This window comes from Larimichthys crocea, chromosome XV, assembly GCF_000972845.2.
Source record: "Larimichthys crocea isolate SSNF chromosome XV, L_crocea_2.0, whole genome shotgun sequence".
In the NCBI taxonomy this organism is placed as follows: domain Eukaryota; kingdom Metazoa; phylum Chordata; class Actinopteri; family Sciaenidae; genus Larimichthys; species Larimichthys crocea.
The window spans coordinates 7,697,170-7,719,469 of record NC_040025.1 but is presented as its reverse complement, the minus strand read 5'-3'; the positions used below and the strand labels follow the sequence as shown (position 1 = coordinate 7,719,469).

Genomic DNA, 22,300 nt, shown 5'->3' with positions numbered 1-22,300 from the left:
TGTTTCTGTCTTTTTGTCCACCCTGTGATCAGTGCTGTGTGATGTAGACTTTCAGTGTGTGCGTATTGTGTAGCCTGTAGTGTGTAGTGTGTGTGTGTGTGTGTATATATCTTGATCCCTCCTTTCCCATTGGCTGTTGAAACTTGTTGGAGCTTTTCCCTCTCGAATAAGCGAAAACCCCAAGAACCTATCGGTGCTCACGAACCCCCCCACCCCCTCCTCCTCCTTCTTGAGCCCGCCTGGTTCAGACTTGTCCGAGAGCCCGTCAAAGTGTGGACCCTCACACCGGTTTAATGACCTCCTGTCAGAGACAGAGCAGTGTGTGAACACATGAACGCTGTGGAGAGTGTGTGCGCCTCACTGCTCTGCAGATTTTTACATTGATCTCTGGATTGATATCTGTCACACACACACACACACACACACCTTCATACACTGAGACAAACACGTGTGCACGTGAGCTGGACCTTTAGAAACTTGTCTTTTTTTTTCTTTTCTATTTTCTTTTTTCTTTTTTTTTGATGGTACAATGTCGTCTTTGCCAGGAACGGTTCCGCGGATGATGCGCCCGGCTCCCGGACAGAACTACCCCCGTACTGGATTCCCTCTAGAAGGTAGGCTTCATGGATCACAGCAGCCTGCTGGCCTTTTACACCCGTAGACAGAAGTGTGTGTGTGTTTGTGTATGTGTGTGTGAGAATTAAACACACACACATATATATATGTTAAAGAAACATGAAGACTCAAATACCCAGAGTGATTTTAATATTTTCTCTCACAGGCCTGTGTAGACTGTGACAGGATGTTGTAGTTTAATATTAGCTCAGGATAAATAATCAAGGCCCCCTTCATGAATCATTTTAAAAAATCATTTTCAAAATGAGCTCAGATCTCAAAGCAAACATCGACAGTCTCTGGAGAGAAGAGCGGGATTTCTTCAAGTGTGCGCACTTTGCGCTCAGGAGCGGAGGATGACTCCAGGACCTGCATCGTGAACCGGGCTGAAGGAGCTCTTCACCTCCTCTTCACATCCAGACGTTATTAGTTTATGAGTCAATGTCTCAGAGAATAATATTTCAAGCATGCATGTGATGTGTGTATTCATATTCATATACGTGGAGGCCTGCATGCTGCTCACAGTGAACCCCCGGTGTGTCGTCCACAGTGTCCACTCCTCTGGGACAGGGACGGGTCAACCAGCTCGGCGGGGTCTTCATTAACGGCCGGCCGCTTCCCAACCACATCAGACACAAGATAGTGGAGATGGCCCACCACGGGATCCGGCCCTGCGTCATCTCCCGGCAGCTGCGGGTCTCCCACGGCTGCGTCTCCAAAATCCTCTGCCGCTACCAGGAGACCGGGTCCATCCGACCTGGAGCGATAGGAGGCAGCAAGCCCAGGGTGAGAAGAACCGGATGGAGAAATATAATAATTATAACAACATACAACAACAACAACAACAACAACAACAACAACACTAATAATAACAGCAACAACAACAACAATAATAATTATTATTATAATAATAACAGCAACAACAACAATAATAATAATTATTATAATAATAATAATAACTCTTTTCTAACGCTTTTCTATTCATGTGATCGCCTTAAATGAAATATGTAATAAACCGTGGCTTACCAGAGGAGGCCTCACTATATATAATATATATATTATAATAATTATTTATAAGCAGTAGTCTTTACCCTGATACTTTTTTCTTTCTTTTCTTTCTTTTCTTTTCTTTTCTTTTCTTTTCTTTTCTTTTCTTTTCTGTACTCATCTTTCTTGTCGGGCTTGCTGTTGTCCACCCTGCAGCAGGTAGCCACGCCGGACGTGGAGAAGCGATCGAGGAGTACAAGCGGGACAAACCCCGGCCTGTTCCGCTGGGAGATCCGGGACAAGCTGCTGAAGGACGGCGTGTGTGACAGAAGCACAGTCCCTTCAGGTGAGGCCTCCTCTGGTAAGCCACGTTTCATTCAATCTTTAATTGAAAGCGATTTACATGAATAGAAAAGCAGAGTTATTATTATTATTATTTATTATTATTAATTATTATTATTATTTTATTATTATTATTATTTATTATCATCATCACGGCTGACTGGGTCTGTCTTTGTGTTCGCAGTCAGTTCGATCAGTCGTGTACTTCGAGCTCGATTCGGGAAAAAGGAGGATGAGGAGGAGTGTGATAAAAGGATGAAGACGAGAGAAGAAGACCAAAACACGCATCGACGGCATCCTCGGCGACAAAGGTAGGACCTGACCGGGCCGTGGAGCGCTTTCTGCGCGTATTGGGTATATGTGGACAGCCGCTAGTTGGACCGCTGTCTCTGCATGAACTGTGGACAAATTGGGCCTAAACGGCCGTTTTGTTAACTGTTCTCCCAGCAGACTCCGGGGACGCTTAATTATTTATGATGGGGAGCCCGGAGCGGATCGCGCTCCGCGGAGCTGCTTAAACGCTGCCCTGACAGATGAGCGATGTGCCAGTCAATATCAATTACAGACGGCCTGACAGGACAGGCTCACACACAGGGGGCCAGGGTCAGGGGACCACCGTGTGGACGTCAAGTTCAGCAGAAAAGCAGATGTGTGAACAGAGAGTTTAAAAGACAATGGGCAAATATGAATAATCAAATCTAGAAATGAAATGAAATTATTATATTAAAATATGTATATTTAATGCCAAACATAAATACAATAATAATAATAATATATAAATATAATAATAATACGAATTTTTATATTTTCAGTCAAAATTTCAACATTGGGACACATTTAACACTTTGTATATTTATAAATGTATTCATATTTACATGTTCATCTTTTTTTTTTTAAACATATGTTTGTTTTAACATCGATTTGAATTATTTTGAATATATTTTTAGACACACCTTTGTGTTGTGTGTGTGTGTTAATGAGCTCACAGGGACTCCTGACCACAGCTTTGACTTTTCTTTCCAAACGCTCTCATCTGTCTCCTTTTCATGTTCTTCCAAAGATCAGCCCAGCTAGTGTCTCTCTGTCATCCGGGCCTGGCATTTAATCATTGGAAGACTTAGCCTATTACAGCTGGTAATGAAACCGGTGTCTGTTGAATAGGCGTCTGTGTTGCAGAGGGGTGTAATAGCTCCAAGGCATGGTAAGAAATATATTTATCCCCTATCAGCCCTCACTCTCACAGTTCCAGGCACATGCATTCTGTTGAAGGGCTTTAAAGCAGATTAAATTGAGCCTTTTATTTCTTTTCACTTTCATCTTTCAGAGGCTTCACTTCGTGGTGTGGAGCCCGCGGCGCAAATTCATGAGATTTTAAGGTTTTTTCCCCTCTCGTGTTGTTTAGATTGTATTTTTAAATATTCATTTCATTTCGCTTTTATGGGATTGTTTTTGGTGGCACGTTGGCAGAATCTCAGCCGGAGTCAGAGTGGTTTTTGTAGCTGCAGTATTAGTGTGAATGACTGTGAGCTCTGTGACTGAGACAAACACATGGATGACTTCTCTAAACTGTCACTTTCCATCAGATAAGTCAATGTTTTTTTCTACATGATGCTCCGGCACTCGTGCAGCAGGGGGGAGGCGGCACGCTGCATGCAAATGAGTCAACTTTATTTCTGCACAAAACCTCTCAGCAAATTATTTACCAGAAAAAACAATCAAGAAATAAGACATTTATCATTTATAATAAGTGAATAGAATTCTTTTCTACTCTTCAGTCAGAGCTGTTTAAATAGAAATGACTCACACAGTGCATGTGTGTGGATGTGTTCACCTCCGCCACATTTGTTTGTCTGTCAGCGGGATTAGAGAAATTCTACAGGTCAGATTTTCATGTCAAATATTAAATTGTGGGTGGAAACACAAATTCACTTTTCATTTAAAATGTAATGGGCCTTGGTCTCCACCAAGTCTCTTCCAGTCTCTGTTATTCATTTATGAAGTTTTGGAAAATTCAGGCCTGACTATGCAAAGCTGCAAAATAATGATTCTGATTCATGCTTTGTAAATATGTATGATATTTTTCCAGAATACACTGCAAACACATTATAAAATGTTTGTTGATATATTAGGCCTCCACGTATAGAATACATTTCATTTCCATAGCTGCAGGTGTTATGGAGAGAGCAGTTTGTCTCTATGTTGGCCGGAGCTCAGTCTTTTTCAACTGCACCTGAAGGGAGCGCTGGGTGTGCTTGTTTTCACATATGCATGGCCTACTGTAGGGAAAAAACAGTGGCAATTTTGGAGTCCAGATAAGCCTGTTTGAGAGAAAGAAAAAAAAAAGGTCGACAGTGAGGATGGAGAGAGCACTTCAAACAAATCCAGTGGAAGTGACAAGAAGCAGCTTTGCAGAGAGCACAGGCTGTGGGAAGTTCTATTGCACCTATTAATAACACATTTCCCCGGGCATCCACACTTACTCCACTCCATCTGCACTTTCTTGCAGCTATATTGCCGGGTTGAAATTGAGGGAGACCCAAATGTTGGCTGGAGATAACACAATCATCACAGCCTCGGCCCTGCGCTGTATTTCAGTGTATTAAACTGGGATTAACCTCCCTTTTCTCCCCCCGCTGCCTCGCACCAAACATTCACATTTTAAGGGACATATTAAACAGAGATAGATCCACATGCAACACAGAGGAACGGTATCTACAGTAATAATGATCATGATCGATGGATCATTGATCATCTATCAACAATCTGAAATTGTCTCCCGTCTCTGCAGCTTCTCTCTTTAAACTGAACAGCACTTTGAATTTGTCTTCAAATCCTAAAAGACTAAAAGACTAAATGATGATGATTCAAATCAGCATGGTCCAATATCATCGTGCTGCACTAATCCATGTTTCAAACAGCAGCAAGTCATTGAAATGTAAACATTTGGAACGTCTTTAAACATAAAAACAAGCATCATCCAAATCTTTGAAGAGAAGAGCCAATATTTAGTGTCTTAGAGATTTATATAAGAACCCACCACGTCTCACAGCATCCTCACATTCTGTGCAAACAGGAAAGAAACAGCTGGAGTGGGTGATTGAGACAAAACTACAGAATGTTTTGTGACAAAAACAAAATATCTCACCATGGAAAAAGTCATACACGACTAAAAAGAAGTCAATGATTGGAGGCAACCAGAAAGATTGAAGTTACAGATTCTTTAGTAGAAAGGGTGACATGCTGGTCATCATTGTTTACCTGTAGCCCACATGTTCATAATTAGTTATGAGCGGACTTGTTCTTACAACTAATAAATCAGTGAACTTCTCTGAAAACTGCTGTTCATAAACAGTCATCAGATAGATGGTAGCAGCAGACTGACATGATTTCAGGAGCATCATCTGAAAGAAACGGCTTTCGTGGAACGTCATGTGAACGTTGCGTAAAAAGTAAAAATCAGCATGGACACACATGTGCAGAAAGGCTGTTATTGAGTGTGGGAGAGGTGAGCGTGATGAACACTGTCTGTGTGTGGAGTGTGTTCCTGTTTCCTCTCATGTCGAGTGCAGCAGCTGTGCTGGCACGCTGACCCGAGGACAGACTTTTAGAGCAGAGGAGGGAGAAAGTAGGTGAGGAAAGGAGGAAGCTGCTGGAGCGAAGTGAGCAGCTTAGAGGCTTTGATCCTCTGCTGCTTTTGCTTATCAGAAACATTTGCGGTGACACCGCCACAATGAGAGTTCATCATATTAGCTGTTGCAGCGCTGCTCTCAGGCTTGCCCGGTCTATTAATTAAAGCCCATTTGCTGTATGAGACAGGACCTGTCTGCCCCCCTCCTCTGTGTTCAGAGCAGCTTCTCTTCACCTTGTGTTCACTCATTTAAACAATGAATGAGTTCTGATTTTCACGATAGATACAATTCTAATTTGCTTCCCCCATATAATGTCGACACAATCGCTGTCAAGCCAACAAACCGGTTGGAACTGATGATTTTTGAATTGTTCATCACGGAGGTGTGAACTTCTCCCTCCTGCTGTGAAATGAAGGGCTTGATCAGGCTGTTGAGCCTTGCAGGGACAGCATTAGAAGATCACACTCTCATCCCTGAGGGAAAACTGGGTCACTGTAGCAGCACACACGGAGGAACAGGAAGAGGGTAGACAAAGTAAAAGAGGATGTAGAAGAGAAAACCAAAATAAAGGGGCAGCGTCTCTCTTTTATTCTGTGAAATGTGTTAGAAAATCAATTTTAGATTGATTGAGACATCAGTTCTAAAAAAAGTTTCATATGATCTATGATTCTGACATGTTTCATCGCATGTGGAGGGATCACATCTAAAACATATCATTCATTATTCATGCAGAAATGAGCATTTTAAAAATCAGATGTATCGTGATTCAAGGTGAGGTAACAAACATGAAAACAAAAAGCTCAATTTGTTTTTTATTACAAAACACAACATGTTCAAATCATATCATCATATTACAACACGATATGATCCTGATGAAAGCTCATTCGTTATACTGAATCTTTACCAGCACAATAATAATATTAATAATAACAACAACAAAAATAACCACAGCATTAATGATTGCTATAATTGATATTATTATTATTATATATTTATTATTATTATTATTATTATTAATATTATTATTATTATTATTATTATTTCAAATAACATATTTGTAATATTCATAGAATTTTTTACAGAGACAACAATTCTTATTCTTGTTTTTCTAATTATTGACAATAACAGTAATTTAAATAATGGGAAGGAGAAGAGGAGTGTGACTTCACAAGTAGAAACACATATAATATATAATATATAATCTGTATAACACAGACATAGAAATGAAAAGGCCAGTTTTCATTCATGTCATCATAACTATAATTGTTTAAATAAACATAAACATTTGATTGGCTGTTTCCTTGCGCATCAAATTAAAAAAAACAATTAGTCTTTTTTTTTAACATTTTATAGATGATTGAAATGAAATGTGTCTTTTTTTGAAAAGATCATTAGTTTTAATCATAATAATTAAAAAGAAGAATGCAGCTTCTGTCAGCTTTCTTCTCTTTTTCAGCATCCATTAGTATTTTTGTCCACATTGACCTACTTGTTGATTTTCCTTTATTTCTTGGAGCACTCTGGACTCCTCAGTGATGTCTTTGAGAAAACAAATATATAGAAAGGGGAGCTGCTGAACTGGGAGGGGGCTTTGAAAAGGAGAATAGCAGCCCACTTCTCTTCCGTGGAGTGTTCAGTAGCCATCCCTTAATCCTCCTTTCATTTCGCCGACAAATGCCAAGAATCTTGTCTGGCGACCCAATGGGAAGCTGATCAGCCAACAAAAGAGGAGCGGTGCACAAAGAGCAAACAGGCAAAACGGGGTTGAGGGCAGTCAGACGCCTTGGGCATCCCATTAACAGACTATTTGCAAAAGATCCATGCAGGACAAAAGCAAACAGAGAAATCACAACACATGGTGAAAACAATATGGCAACAACAAATTAATAAAATGTCCACACGTTGGTTGGTCTTTGACGGAGGCCTCTGAGAGTCCTGTGGAGAACCCCCGGAGTTAGAGAGCTCATGTCGTCACTCCACAGTTACAGAACACAGATATTAAATTCATTTAGTGCTTCTGCTTTGTTCAGACGCATCAGACTTTATTTTAGATGAGAGCAGATCACAATGTTTCCAACACGTCTTTATTTTATTAGTATTTGATGGAGTTATGAAGTCATTTTAAATCATTCACTTTGATCTCTAATCTAAAATAAAATAATATAAAATGAAAACCAGGGGTTATCTCGCTCTCTTGGGTTTGATTGGTTTGTAGTGTGTCAGGAATTGGCAGCAGACTTTAATCCAACTCATGTGGCTTTCCAGTGAAAACACGGCCGAGAGCCGCTGTAGACAAACCATTCAGAGGTTTCCTCCTCCGCTCGGCTTTACAGACTAAAATACTGCACTGCTTCTTTCATCTGCAGCTGCATTTATTTTTACACAGGAGAAACAAAAGTATCTGTCTCTTAAATGAAATACTCATTAAGATCATCTGCATTTTCTTTACAGGAGATGATTTGCATTATGTTGCTGTCACTTGCTTTGAAAACACAATATAGATGATCCTTGAAAAAAATAGAGAAGAAGATGAGAAATGGTTCATCAGGGATGCGAGAGATTATAAAAATACTGAGGTCACAAGCCCAAGTGCCTTGTTTAGCTGTAAGACTGAATATACAATATTATAGATTATTTCATCTAAACATTATGAATCCGCCTGGAAACAACTTCAAATATAAAAATATAATTCCACCCACACTGACCAAATTCTAAAAATAAATAAAATACATGAGCTCAGTGTTATCAATGATTGCCATGGAAAAGATAAAATATAGATGCAATAATAATAATAGAAAATAATAATATAATAATAATAATATAATAATAAAATAATAATAAAATAACAATAATAATAATAATAATAATAATAATAATAATATATAATAATAGATAGAAAAAAAGACAGTGCTTTAAATTATTATAATACTTCTTTGTGAATGATGGAGAAGGCAGCTGTTTTTTGTATTTTCTTTAAATTCTATCATTTCTTGCCTTTTCTGTTTAATCTGAACAAAGAATTGGTTAAATATGAGCGTAAAGACGAGTGTGGAAATAAAACTGAAGTGTGTATAACTGATTATTCATATTAGCAGTGAATGTAAAGATCCCGTGTTGAAGAAATTATTTTAGCGAGGGCCTAAATGCGTTTCCATACAGAGGTCTGTGTGCTTGGGATCTATTAGATGGCTTATTCATGGTTTTCTCCATCAATTCGTGGAGGAAATCACATTCACCAAATGCAACCATCCAGTGTAATTGGCTAGAAAATGACCTTAAATATACAGAGATTATTGGGGCATAAAGGCCTGGCAATTTTGGGGGGGTGGAGTAAATGTTCACGCTGCTGAAAGGTATGAAAGTGGATTACTGGCCATTTCTCCGTCACTGCATTCAAATAATTTGAGCCACATATTAAACACACTCTGAGGCCATGATGGGAACTTAGCTTCATTCAAACAGCGTCCTTCACTGCATAGCTGATCTCCCAGAATGTTCATCACATCACATCTGATGACAAAATCACTTCTTTTGGAACTATCTTAAATAACTTCACGTCTAATTAGATCTTGGCTCTGATAAAATCAATATTAATAAATATTTTATACCTCGATGTCGGCGTCCAGATGAAATCAATTCTAACAGGCGGTGTGTTAGTGTGTCAGCGCTGCTCGTCGTGTGTGATAAACATAATCATTCTTTCGAAATGTATTCCCTCATTTGGTGTTTTCATAATGACGCACCATCTGATTAATTTCCGAAGCACTCAGTGACTCAAAAAATAACATGACAAACATTCTAATGCAGCCAGCATGCCACAGCACAGTGAAACAGCTCCTCCATTTCTGTTGTGCATTGCATTGCGGACTCAACAAGTTACAATTAATGTACACACATGTGTCAGTCATCCTGTATACTGACTGCATGGTGTTCTTAATATCCCTAAGATGCAGTAAAACATAGTACATGACCACAGCCAATCATGCTTTGGATTTAATGAACCACACATCCATATTAGATGTGTGTATCTCTGAAGTAAACACCTAGTAAATACCTAGTAGAAAAATGATTCAGGATTTCCTCCATGAAATGTAGCTGCACATGACAAACTGTGTAAACTGTATGTTAACAATATTACAACATGATTCAAACCAGAGAAAGCAGATGACCTGTGTAGAAATATGTGCTTCATTAGATTCATCAAAACTGATCCTTGTGATTCATGTTTTCATATTGTCAGGGAGAGGTAAAAGTATATTGGTTATCATATGAAGAAGAGGAGCATCATATCATGTCTTCATGTTCATGTTAGAAAATTAGAAATAAGACTCGGTTTGAAGAATTTGGCCTTTTTCACAAAGTCAGCCATATTTTTCAGGTCTGTAGACGACGATTTGGACAGAAACAACCCGGACGTCTGAACAAGGAAAAAAAAGGAAATAAAAAAATCTGAAATGGTCTGCGAGGCCCGTCTGTTATTTGCATTTGCCATTGAAGGAGTTGATGAACTCCTCCAAGTTTATTAAAGAAAAGGAAACATGAACCAAAGGCTTGAGGCAAACAGGCTGACAGTTTATAAAGTGGCGGCCATTGTGGCCTGAAGGCAGATGCATGAATACCTCTGAATAGACTCCCTCAAAGTGACACGATTGAGCTAGACAAGAGCAAAACGCTGAAAGGAAAGCTTCTCCTCTGCGCTGCCGAGCTGCTCGGCATTTCTAATGCTGCTGCTTTGAATGAATGTACATCTGCAGTGGGAGGGTTCACTGTGGGCCACTCACTACGCTTTCTACTGCTGTTTGGGTGGAAGACGTAAAAAAAACACTGTGCTTCCTACAAGCAGCCCCGAGCAGCAGGTGTGTTCATGCTATCACTTGTGTAGTTTGAACCGAACACAGCATAATGTTTCCTTCAAATCAGCTTTGCACATGTTTGTATAGAAAAGTTCCAATTTTAAAAAAGAGACGCTTCAGTATCTCAATATTTTTTTCTCTTTGAAATCATTTGAATAATTTGAAAAAGATAATTTTTTTGGCCCTTTTATGATAGGACAGCTGAAGATAGACAGGAAGGAGGGGGCAGAGACACGCAGTAAATTAGTGAGGACTATAGCCTCCACACACGGGGCGGCCGCTTAACCCACTACACTATCAACCGCCCTGTCAAACGGCATTTTAATATTGAATTAGTATCATAAAAACTGTGAATATGAATGATGATTTTTTTTCCTGCATGCCGGCTCTGTGAAGTTTCTTATATTCATTTTAAGAAAGTGTCACAGGGAGCTGCTGTGGTGATTTCTGATTCTTGATATTCTGTCTTTGTCCTTGGTCAGCTGAGCCTGAGATGTGATAGCTAAGAACAAAGGGACACTCCACATGGATGGATAGAATTTAAAAAAAATTGTGAATTGAAACTTGAACTCAACATCTCCATCCAAAGATGACAGCTCAGGGGAGGCATGTGGTCATTCTAAGCCAAAGCTTTCCTCACTTTTGCATTATGACATTTCTTATCAGGTATCAAGGTAAACTTTGTTTAAAGGACAATTTGCCTGACGGTGGCGTGTCATCCTCCTGGTAGCATCAGTAACTCAAAAAAGTCCATGACATTCCATGAGCTCTATAGATTCTGGCATTTCCTCTGTGTCGTAGTATAATATATGTTGACCTGATGGTTATTCTAGAAAGGTCAGGGGTCACCAGACTTCTGAGGTTTGTTGGACCACATGTGTTGGTCTAGTGTAGTTGGAGATAACAGAGTAGTCGACAGCAGAAATTGTCTGACAGTGAGCATCTGTGTAAATGTCTTTACCTGGATCAACAGGTCCAAGGTCAGTATCTTGGATGATTGTTGACCTTGGGGGTTACAGTAAGCTGATATTCTCTTTCAGTTTCTGTTTCATCAGGCTGGACTCGTCAGCTTCCTTCATGTTTTTCCATTTTAGGAGCTCCTTGGTGCCGAAATGACATTCAAAACAAATGTTAAAAGATATAAAAGATAAAAAAAAAGAGCCTGTAAGATATAAATATAACGTTTAAATGTCCACTTTCTACAACTTTGGCCAGACAAATCAAGTGCCTTGTCTTTGGGTAGATTCTTTGCTATATCTAGGTGGGAAATGAAATGTTGATGTCTGCATTTGAAGCCTAATTAGTTAGTTAAAAGCTGAAAACCACCATCACTTATGTCCATAAAATCTCCCATTTTCTGCTTCTTAGCCCATTGATCCTCATTGCCTTATTTGTGGGTTTTCCCCCCCTGCCTTTACACAAAGACAATAGACATGTCGCCAGAGTGTTGCAAATCAGAAATTTGCTCCCCCCCCTCCACCAACTGTGAGAGTGATGGTCAGTGCTGAGTGCAGCCATTTTGGGGCGCTGAGTTTCAAACAGCGGGGTTTGTCTTTACTTGAAACATCACTGATTCTGGGCTGCTTTATTTTAAACTCAGTCCAACACACACCATACCGCTGCTCCACACTCACTCACTAGACTCACTCACGCACCAAATGTGGATTAATCCACTGCTCCACAACAAAATGCAATATTTCCTCCCGTTTGAGGAACTTTTGTTTTGAACTACAGTGACCAGCTGTTTGGAGAAATTAAATGGTGAATGGTAAATGGACTTTACTTGTATAGCTTATAAATTACTAGGCCTTTTTTATGTGCTTAGTATATCATAACTGCAGTGATTTAACCATATAATGCACAGTGTATGACACACTGAGGCTCTGGAAAGGGAGACATCAGCAGAAGGGTAGTTTTTCTTTCTCTCTCTGGGGTGACAAGCAGCAGATGAATAGCTCACCTATCCCTCCATCTCTCACAAACAGATCAGAGTGCATTTCAAAGCCTTGCAACCAGAATCTGTGAAGAGAAGCACGAATCACTTCATTTTCTTTGAGCCACTCTGATTGTTAATCTACTTTCTTCCAAAATAAGATTATTCTGTTGCTCTTTAAAACTTTCCGCAATTGCTTTCTTTAAGCCTGCAGCTGTCCACTGAGGGCTTTGCTGTGTCGAGTATATCTTAAGAGTGCCTCTTATTATTATATTTGCTCCCAGCTCTAATCTTTATCAGTGTTTATATTGACAGGCGGCAATTTTTGTTTATGGCTATTTTTTTATCTACTAAATAAAGACACATGCATGCCAGTGCCTGGGGAGGAAAGAAGATAAAGACTTTGCATTAATAGCAGTTTGCTAAGACATAATGCCCTGATAAAGCCAGCATCTTTGTGTGGGCTGGATTGAGTTCAGTGCCAGTTTTATGTACTGAGAGCATGCAGCTCGCCTCTAACAGCTCCTATAGATTTCATATGTTCGGGGCTGCAGTCAAATATTTTGTCATAGAGAAACAATAAAAGTTGGGATTTTTTTTTTTCAGTGTGTAGAGTTCCTAAATCTTTTGGCAAATATGTTACTCATCATTGTAAAACTGCCTACGTTGCACACACTCCACTTCTGCTGCTTACTATACACTTTCGCTGCATTTGTTGTGACTAAATACCATTGTGTCGGAGCTGTATTGGAACAAAGGCAGGAACAATGCTGAACTGTGTGAATGGGAGCGTGTGCAGAGGCAGAGGCAGAGGCAGAGGCAGCGGCGGTGTGGTGGTGATGGTCTCGGCTTCAGCTCAGTTTTTGCCCACTTGGGCTTGAATTCGAGGCCTTTGTTGACGGAGCGGATCCTGGTGCCAACTGGCAGATTTTATTCTACTTTCTTTTGTGCTCTTTGAATAATTCTCAAAAAGTTTGGCTTTGGCCTCAATTAGTCAAATGTTCAGACCTTCAATTCAAGGCCCTGTATTGTTGGTACATGCACAACAATTTGCAAGTCAAATGAAAATATGCCATTGCAGCAAAAATATAATGAACCTGTAGCTATATCACAGTAAGCTGTGTTACAAATGATACTTTTCTTCAATAAAAACCTTCAGGGGCTGTTTATCCATAAAGACGTGTTGTATAGTTGGTATGAATTTATTTCAAGAAGACACATAAATGTTCTGGGTAATTTGCAGTGTATGTAATAATAATAACCACATACAGGTTTGATAAATATATGACTGTAGATTGACTCTTTTCCTTCAGTCTGCTGTTGCTTTAACATGTTAAAATACAGCGATACATAAATAGTAATAAAAAAAAAAATCTAGTTTCATGTTCCAACAACCTCCCCCATCTATCTGCTCCATGTCATGCCTCTGCACCATTTGACCTCTTTTAATTTTTAAATATGCAGGCGGCACTTTGCTCCGCTGCTCAGCTTTAGTGACTCAGTGTGGAAGTGTTTACTGAAGTCCTGCAGAGTGCGGTGGGGCTGCTCGTGGTCTTTCATGGCCAGCGGCCCCCTGAGGTGCTGCCTCTATTGGTCCTGAAAGGCCCTGGGAGGCTCCCGGGCCTCCGTTGTTTAAGGTGAGCCCACTTTGTCATTGAGGCAGCTGAGCAGAAAGAGGTTTCCAAAGAGCCAAGACAAGACGGCTAAAAGAGCCACAGGCAGCACCTCTTCACTTCACTCCGTCCCCGTCTATTCACACGCCTCTAGCCACAGCTCCTCAGCCCCACAAATGGACATTGTGATTGTAGTGTTACTGCTGGGAGTTTGAACCCTCTCTGTTTATTTGTTCTGGTAGATGTGGTTTTTGGAGTGGATGTTAAATCTGTTGCTTACGGAAGACATCTGCAGAGTAACAAAATGTTTAGTCACTCAACCTGACCACATGCTGGACCTGGTCTGTGATCCCACCCACCTCAACCTCACCTTCACTATGACTTCTTTGTTGCAAGAGTATAAAACTGGACTGGAAGAAAACCAGTGAAAATAATTACATAACTTTTTCTTTAGAGGTCTCTGGTTTGTCACAGACACATTTGTTCTTCTGTTGGACATAAGAGAAGAAAGAGTTCTGGTTCTAAACTTAAAAAAATATGCCGGCTCATGTTGATAAGCTTCAGTCTGTGGATTTGGTGTACACACAAAAGTGACTTGATGGTGAAGAGAAGCTGAAGGAGGTTTTCAGCGGCTCGTCGTGGTGGAGTGTCTGCGGTGAGGGAGCAGGCAGGTGGGTTAAAGCCTCCCCTCGGGCTGAGCAGATAGAAGAGAAAGAGATTGTTATCACTGACAGCACACCAGAAAAAGACTTTCTCTTTCTTTCATCTCGCACATGCAAACACAACAACTGTGGACGAACCGAACGTCAACACAACATTTTGTGAAAAAGACACTAATAAATTCATCAGTTGTGGAGCCAATGCAATGTGTTGGACTGGTCAGAGCCATGGAGCAGAACTGAAGCAGATCCTGGGTGTAATTATACTGGAACTAATATGATTTCCAAAATGACCCATAATTACTTTCATGCAGCTCTCCAGAGCTCTGTCAGTCTTTGTCCCCATGTCTTGGTCAAAGTGGGGAACAGTATTGTCAGTGTTCAGTTCACACACTGCTGTCTTATTGACTGTCACTTAGTACACTTAGTACAGTACAAGACCGTGTTGTCTGCCTTTTAAACAGTTTAATAAACAAGGATGTTCAGGATGTTCACTCCAAAGTAAGTCTTGTATGCTCCTGAACATTAAAGACGTCACGTTTATTAAGTCCAGGGAAGCTTCAGAGGTTCTTAAACATGGAAAACATGTGAGGGAGTTCTCGAGGCGCTCTTATGTGCATTAATATTATCACCAAACATGATAGAAACAAAAGAAAACAGGAGCCACCAATGAGAAGAGCGCCGAGGGTGTGCAGTGTAACACCCAGAGAATATGTTTCACCCAGGTCTGCATTACTGACACAGTGTATTTGAGAAACTACCAGAAACCAATTTCCTGAATATGGTTATTGTACTGTCACAATGATCCCACTGCAGGTCATTGTATTTAGAGCTTTGATTCTCTACCTGAACCCAACTGGACCCAACCCGGTTTATTTGTTTTAATAATATTCAGCACTATATGATCCTGACTGCCGTGGAGAAAATGTCCTCTGTGCACGTTGCCCATGTGTCTCCACTTCAGTTCGACTTTTTGTTATTTTTAGTGACAAAAAGTTATTATTTTACATATTACATCTTTTTACACCATATGCACAATGTAAATACAGAGTGATAGTTCCACTGCTGGATGCTGCCATTTCTTTGTTCTTTTGATAATCATTTTAATTGAAGCACAATTTAGTTTACTTTATCCTGTAAGAAAATTGTATTTATTTATTTGTTTATTTATTTAAGTAGAAGCCCAGGTTCGGGTTCAGTTGGGCTCGTGCTCAAATGTTAATATTAATATTTTTGGTGTGAAGCTTTACTTGCAGTCAGTAACAGACGTATTTAATCACAATCAAACAAAAACACTTTGTTCATTTTGACTGAAGGTTGGATCAATTCTTCAGGAAAAGTCCAACGTAGGCTCAGGAGACACAGTACACACTGATCTGTGTGCACATTCTGAAAAAAACATACAGTAATTGTGTATTAATTTGGTGATAAATCACGTTCATTAGAAGGACTGAATGGAATTACAGCTATCATTATTAAATAATCACAATGTTCCATTTTACTGCATCAATGAATAAGTGGCTTTGGATGAAACTGGACCGTAAGTGTTTAATTAGATTTGTTTGTGTGTGTGTGTGTGTGTGTGTGTGTGTGGTTGTGTGTGTGTGTGTGTTTGAAGTGGCTGCACACTCTGCCAGTGATATGATAAAAAATAAAAGCATGGATGTGTTTTTACACTAATCGTATTCACTCCAGGCTGTTGTGTGAAACTAAAGTGTACAGTATGCTGCAGCACATTTGCAAACCCTGTGAGTGTGTGTGTGTGTGTGTGCAAGAGAGAGAGAGGGAGAGAGAGAGAAGCTGCACCATGCTCCCATTTTCCTGATAAGACATAGCATGCCAATTGAGGGATCTGGTGGAGACAAAGATGAAGTCCAGGTTTAGCCCCTCTATCGGCTCTAGGCGTCTGTCTCATTAGCATAATCTCTGCTTTCCATTATCAGCTGGAGAGAGAAGCTGACCCTCCTGATCCACCAGCCTGTCAAACTTTATTCTCCTCCATCCTGGGGATCCTTATTGTGCTGCCATCCAAAGCGAGCACGGAGCTGCTGCAAGCATGCAGTAGCAAACAACCAGTGCTGTTGAGGCTGTCACTGGTGGCGACTCCGTGCCATGACGTGGACTTTCATTTACATATGCGATCATTGTGAGCTTCGTTCTCAGCTCTGCTTTTCAAATCCACTCTCAGGTGACCCAGTTTTTAGTCTCTGCTCTGCAATGACAGCAAAACACATAAACACATATTAATCTACATAAAATATGTAAGGCTAACTGTTGTGCTTTTTTGTTGTTTTAATTCTATTTTCATTCATCTTTTATAAAAAAAAGGCTGTTCACAGTGTGGTCTCTGGATTATACAGAGCAATGAGATAGACACATGTAAACTATCTAAAATCTGGTTGTCCTCCATCATATAGAGAGCAAATGAAATCTGCATGGACAGATTCCACCAGAGAAACAAAAATTATCTTTGAACTTTTGACACTTTGCTGATGACTCAACATAATGTCTGCACATCTGAATATAAAATATGTTTTTATGTGCATAAATCAAAAAGAACACATTAAAGAAGAAAAAATATAACTAGGTTTGTACTGGTGTATAATCACCTGAAAATAAGAATGTTTTTTTTTAACCTTGGCATCCATGCATGTTTCTACAGTAGCCCACAATAGACAAACCAAACACTGGCTCTACATAGAGACTTTCATTTTTGCATTTCGTAGATTAGGAGGGGGAGTGGACAACTACACTGCTAGATGGCTCTAAATCCTAAACACTCAACCTTTAACACACACACACACACACACACACACACACACACACGCTCTGAAAATACAACCACAAAGGCAGGCAACGAATCATGAAGGAAAAACTGTAGGTATCACTTTTACAAGGAAATGGTCAAACAGATTTACAAGAAAATGCACACATTTTTCAAAAACATAATTTATTTACATTTGCATATATACTCTATATACATAATTACACATTATGTGCATCAAGAAAAATGATGCACATCAGATAAAACTGATACAGAACAATTTCCATGATGGCAGAAATGCTGCTGGAACCTTCCCATCCATGTGTATCTGAAAGCTAAAATTCTGCACTATCCAGACTTAAAGAGAAGGTGACCGCTTTGGAAAAGATCATTTAAAAGAAAAGAAAATAGGCAAAGGAAAAATAAGAAGCCTCGCGGCAATCTGTCTCAGCCGAAGGCCAAATCCACGTAGTGTGGGCTGACAGAGACAGAGAGGAAGAGTCAGAGAGCGAAAACGCTGTGAGGTGGGGAAAGCCTTATTTTCACTCCCATCCCTCCCACCTCTGCCCCTCTCCTCCCCTAAATCCAGCAGCATGTGAAGGGGAAAACAAATAGAGTCCATCCCGTCGCAGCAGCACCCGGAGGACTCGGAGGTGCCTTTTGGAAAGTGATCCCAGCCCACTGCAGCGGCCTCAAGTGTTGTCACGCTGAGTTAGTGCCAAATTGCTTTGCAGCAACCACCCACCCCCCAACCATCCCTCCACCAACCTACCAGCAGCAAACAAGACATATACCATCCACTGTAGCTTTCTTTAAAGATGTGCATGTGTATAAATAAACTCTAGATGTTTTTTTTTTACCTTGGCTTTTATGAAAACAAATCTTTGCAAGGACTAAATGCTGAAAGAATTGATTTAATTAATGCAGCGGCATGTCCTGCGGCCACATGTAATCCGTTGAGAATTCTCTAGCGGGAGCTTTCAAGGGGGGCAGCCAAGGGGGAATACAAAAAGATATTCTCCCCGAGACTCTTCCAGTGGCCTGTAATGGGAGCCTTGCACTAATCCCATAATTCCTTGTTTAATTAAACTACAGAGCCGACCCTGTAGTTGTCTAAGCCCGTTTGATGGGCCTTTTATTTCTTACTTCACCAGCACATGACAAACTTCAATGCACCCAGACAAACAAATCAATAAAGTCTGCCCTCCACGCTCCACAGTCAATACCCAGAATTCACTGCACCACAATACAAACACATGATATGACAAATATTTACATCACATCTTTACCTGAAGCCCTCTTTACACCTACTTCATTTAAAGCTGGAGCCTGCTCTCTGTGCACCAACAAGAAACTGACAGGTTCACTGTTTGACGCCTGCTGAATAATGTTCACAGAAGAAACATAATACACATTTTTTATCTTTTGGTGTATTTTAAGTCCTTTCATTACAGATTTTGGATGAATACTTTGGGTCACTTTATGTTCTTCACTGTTGTCATATTTAATCTAAACAGCCACATATGACAGTGTGGTGAACCTTAAAGATTTTCATTTCAATACTTCAGTATAGAGTTAACTGCAAAGTCCTAAGAGACTTGATAACAAAAGAGTTACAATAGTCCAGCCTAGAAGTAACAAATGCGTGGACTAGTTTTTCTGCATCCACTTGAGACACGATGCGTCTGATTTTGGCGATGTTACGTAAGTGAAAGAATGCAATCCGATACATATAATTGTCATCTGCATAACAATGAAAATGAATAGAGTGATTCCTAATAATGTTCCCCAAAGAAAGGGTATATAAACCTAATAAAAGTGGTCCTAGTACAGAACCTTGTGGAACTCCGCGACAAACTTTGGTATGCATGGAGGATTCATCATTGACGTGAACAAACTGAGATCAATCTAAGAAATACAACTTAAACCAGCTTAGGGTGGTTCCTTTGATGCCAGTTTGATGTTCCAGTCTCTGTAAAAGAATTTGATGGTGGTGTTAAATGCGGCACTAAGATCTAACAGGACAAGTACAGAGATGAGTCTTTTGTCTGATGCCATTAGGAGGTCATTTGTAACTTTGACTAGAGCGGTCTCTGCTATGATGCACTCTAAATCTAAAAGACTGAAAATCCTCACATGAACTGTTTTAATGGAAAAAGTCACACAGCTGATTGGCTACAGCTTTCTCAAGTATCTTGGAGAGAAAGGGAAGGTTTGAGGATCAAGCCTGATGCAAATTTTGCAAATTCAGATAAAAAATCAGAGTAAGGACCAGGAGCACAATATGCTGTAACAAACAGAGTTGGTAATAAGTAATGTTTCCAGGTTGGGTGAGTGAGGCTAAGAACAAGACTTTCGAATAAATTATAATTTAGTTTAGGTTTAGGATTTGTTAATAGACTTGAGTCAAATATGGCTCCAACTCCACCACCTCGACCGGTACTTCGAGGAATATGAGTATTACAATGACTCATTTAATGGATTGGACTCAATGGATTCATTTAAGCTAACATATTCATCCTCCTGCAGCCAGGTTTCAGTAAGACAAAATAAATCAATATCATAATCAGATATTAATTCATTGACTAAAACAGCATTAGAGGACAAGGGCCTGATATTCAGGAGTCCACATTTAATTCTCTTATTTTGGACTGTTGGAGATGTTGATTTAATTTTTATTAAGTTATTACGATGAACTCCTCTTCTGTTTGTTTTACCTTTAAATAATGTAGGTGGACGGGGGACAGACACAGTCTCTATACTAAAGGACTGGGTGGGCAGCTGCTCTAATAGAGGGGCAGAGAAGAGTGTAAGACTGCACCTCTGCTTCCTGGTCTCAACTCTGGGTTGTCACGGTTTTGGTCGACTAATAAACTTGGCCATGTTTCTAGATATGAGAGCTGCTCCATCCAAAGTGGGATGGATGCCGTCTCTCCTAATCAGACCAGGTTTTCCCCAGAAACGTGTCCAATTATCTACGAAGTCCACATCATTTGCTGGACACCACCTCAACAGCCAGCGGTGGAATGACAACATGCGGCTATACAATGAATGAATATGTTACTGCAGTGTACCCTGCTGGGTCTATCACACCTCTGGGCACCAGGATGCCTTTAATTGAGGTCTTGTGGTCTGTCATAGCTAATATCCTTTATATCTGAGCGCTATGTGCCACATATTCATATCATTCACTCTGAATAGAATATTCATTTAACTTGAAATGTTTTGCATGTTTTAATGTGTTACCCAAATATCATCTTCAATCAAGTCTCTTTCTTGTTAAAATCTTTTTTAACCAGCATCATTCGGCACATTATGTTCAGATTTAAACTTTCCATCTGTTTTCATCTGGACAGTGATGTTGTATCATAGTTCACATTCACTTTATAGTGCATTATATCTCATTATATCTGCTCTCCGGGTATAGTAGGCAGTCTAGTTTGAAACAGATATCTGTATGCATCAGATAATCCTCCAAGGCTCCTTCTGCACAGCAGTGTGGAGACATTGTGTGTTAGTGAAATCAGCTACACAATAAATATTTTGGGACTATTTTCAGTCTGCCAGTGTGTTTGTCTGGGCTTGCCCTGAGGCTCACAGTGAAAGAATGGTGCTACACACATCACCAAGGTGGTCTGGAGAGATTAGCACCCCTCATTCCACTCCACCATGCCCCTGGGGGATGCTGGGATATGCAGGTTTTGATATAGAATTTTACTTACCAAGCACAAGAAAACTGTTTTGTCATATAAATAACCATACGGAGGAATCATTGGAGGCCGTGCTTTTCTTTATCCCTCCTTCCTCTGCTTTGCTCTCTCTGCTGCAGGAAGTTGAACATGCTGTGTCACTGCCACATGATTTATGTTTGTTATTGACAGACAATAAAACTACAAGACTAGACTTATACAGAGAGGATATAGGTGTTGTGTGACTGTAGTTCTCAGTCTTCACCCCCTGTGGTCTGACTTGGACTAGAGAGGGGAGAGGTGTAGAGATAGGGGTAAGTCTGGATTTGAAAAAGATCTCTTACACAAGAACACTATCTGTGTTCAATGGCATTGTCCCCTAAAATGTGTTTCCATACTACTAATTTATTTTACATTTTGTGGATGGTTGGCAGGAAATCAAAAACTTTGACTCTTTGCACATATAAACTATATGTGCTCGACAGGTTTGATGACTAAATCCTAATTAGATCACATGACAAGCTGGTCACATTTTGTGTTTATTTGACCTGTTGTTTGCTGTGGACCTGAATAAGAGAAACAAAGCTGTGACTACATGTGTGCATGCAACAACAACAACAACAACAACAACAATAATAATACTAATAAATGTCCTGATTCTTGGATGGTCAGAGTTTCCTTCATACTGAAACAGACATGTCTGTTATTAAAATGTTCAAAACAGCAGTTTGTGTTTTATTGTTACAGATTTTATTTTTTATTTAAATGTTGCCTTTGATTGATTCATTGTGAGAAGTGTTTTATGCACGTAGCGTGATGTTGGAATACTGTTACAAATATACTAAACATTGACTTTCCAAGACCATAAAAAGACTCTCATATTAGCCAATTTAAGTCATTATATCCTGTTATTTATTAGATCATTAGATATTCACAAGATAAAATATGCTGACCATAATGAAATGAGTCCTAATGTGTCCCTTCCATGTTTGTCCAGGCAGTCGGATGGATGAAGTATCAGATGTGGAGTCAGAGCCTGACCTCCCCCTGAAGAGGAAACAGCGCAGGAGTCGGACCACCTTCACAGCAGAGCAGCTGGAGGAGCTGGAGAAGGCATTCGAGAGAACCCACTACCCCGATATTTACACCAGGGAGGAGCTGGCCCAGAGGACCAAACTCACTGAAGCCCGGGTCCAGGTAATACACATCCATCCAT

The 22,300-nt window shown here is 40.0% G+C and overlaps 1 protein-coding gene and 1 pseudogene across 1 annotated transcript in view; both read left to right on the top strand.

Moving 5' to 3' along the window:
* The first annotated feature begins 231 nt into the window (after positions 1-231).
* Positions 232-2,266, top strand: LOC113747719 (paired box protein Pax-7-like; annotated as a pseudogene).
* A 9,593-nt stretch (positions 2,267-11,859) lies between these two features.
* The window catches only part of LOC104932316 (paired box protein Pax-7), a 33,950-nt gene continuing 23,509 nt past the window's right edge, over positions 11,860-22,300 (top strand). The window contains exons 1-2 of the mRNA XM_027288537.1: positions 11,860-11,923; positions 22,082-22,281. Of these exons, the coding sequence (XP_027144338.1) occupies positions 11,860-11,923; positions 22,082-22,281 (264 nt within the window). The remainder of the gene's footprint in view (positions 11,924-22,081; positions 22,282-22,300) is intronic.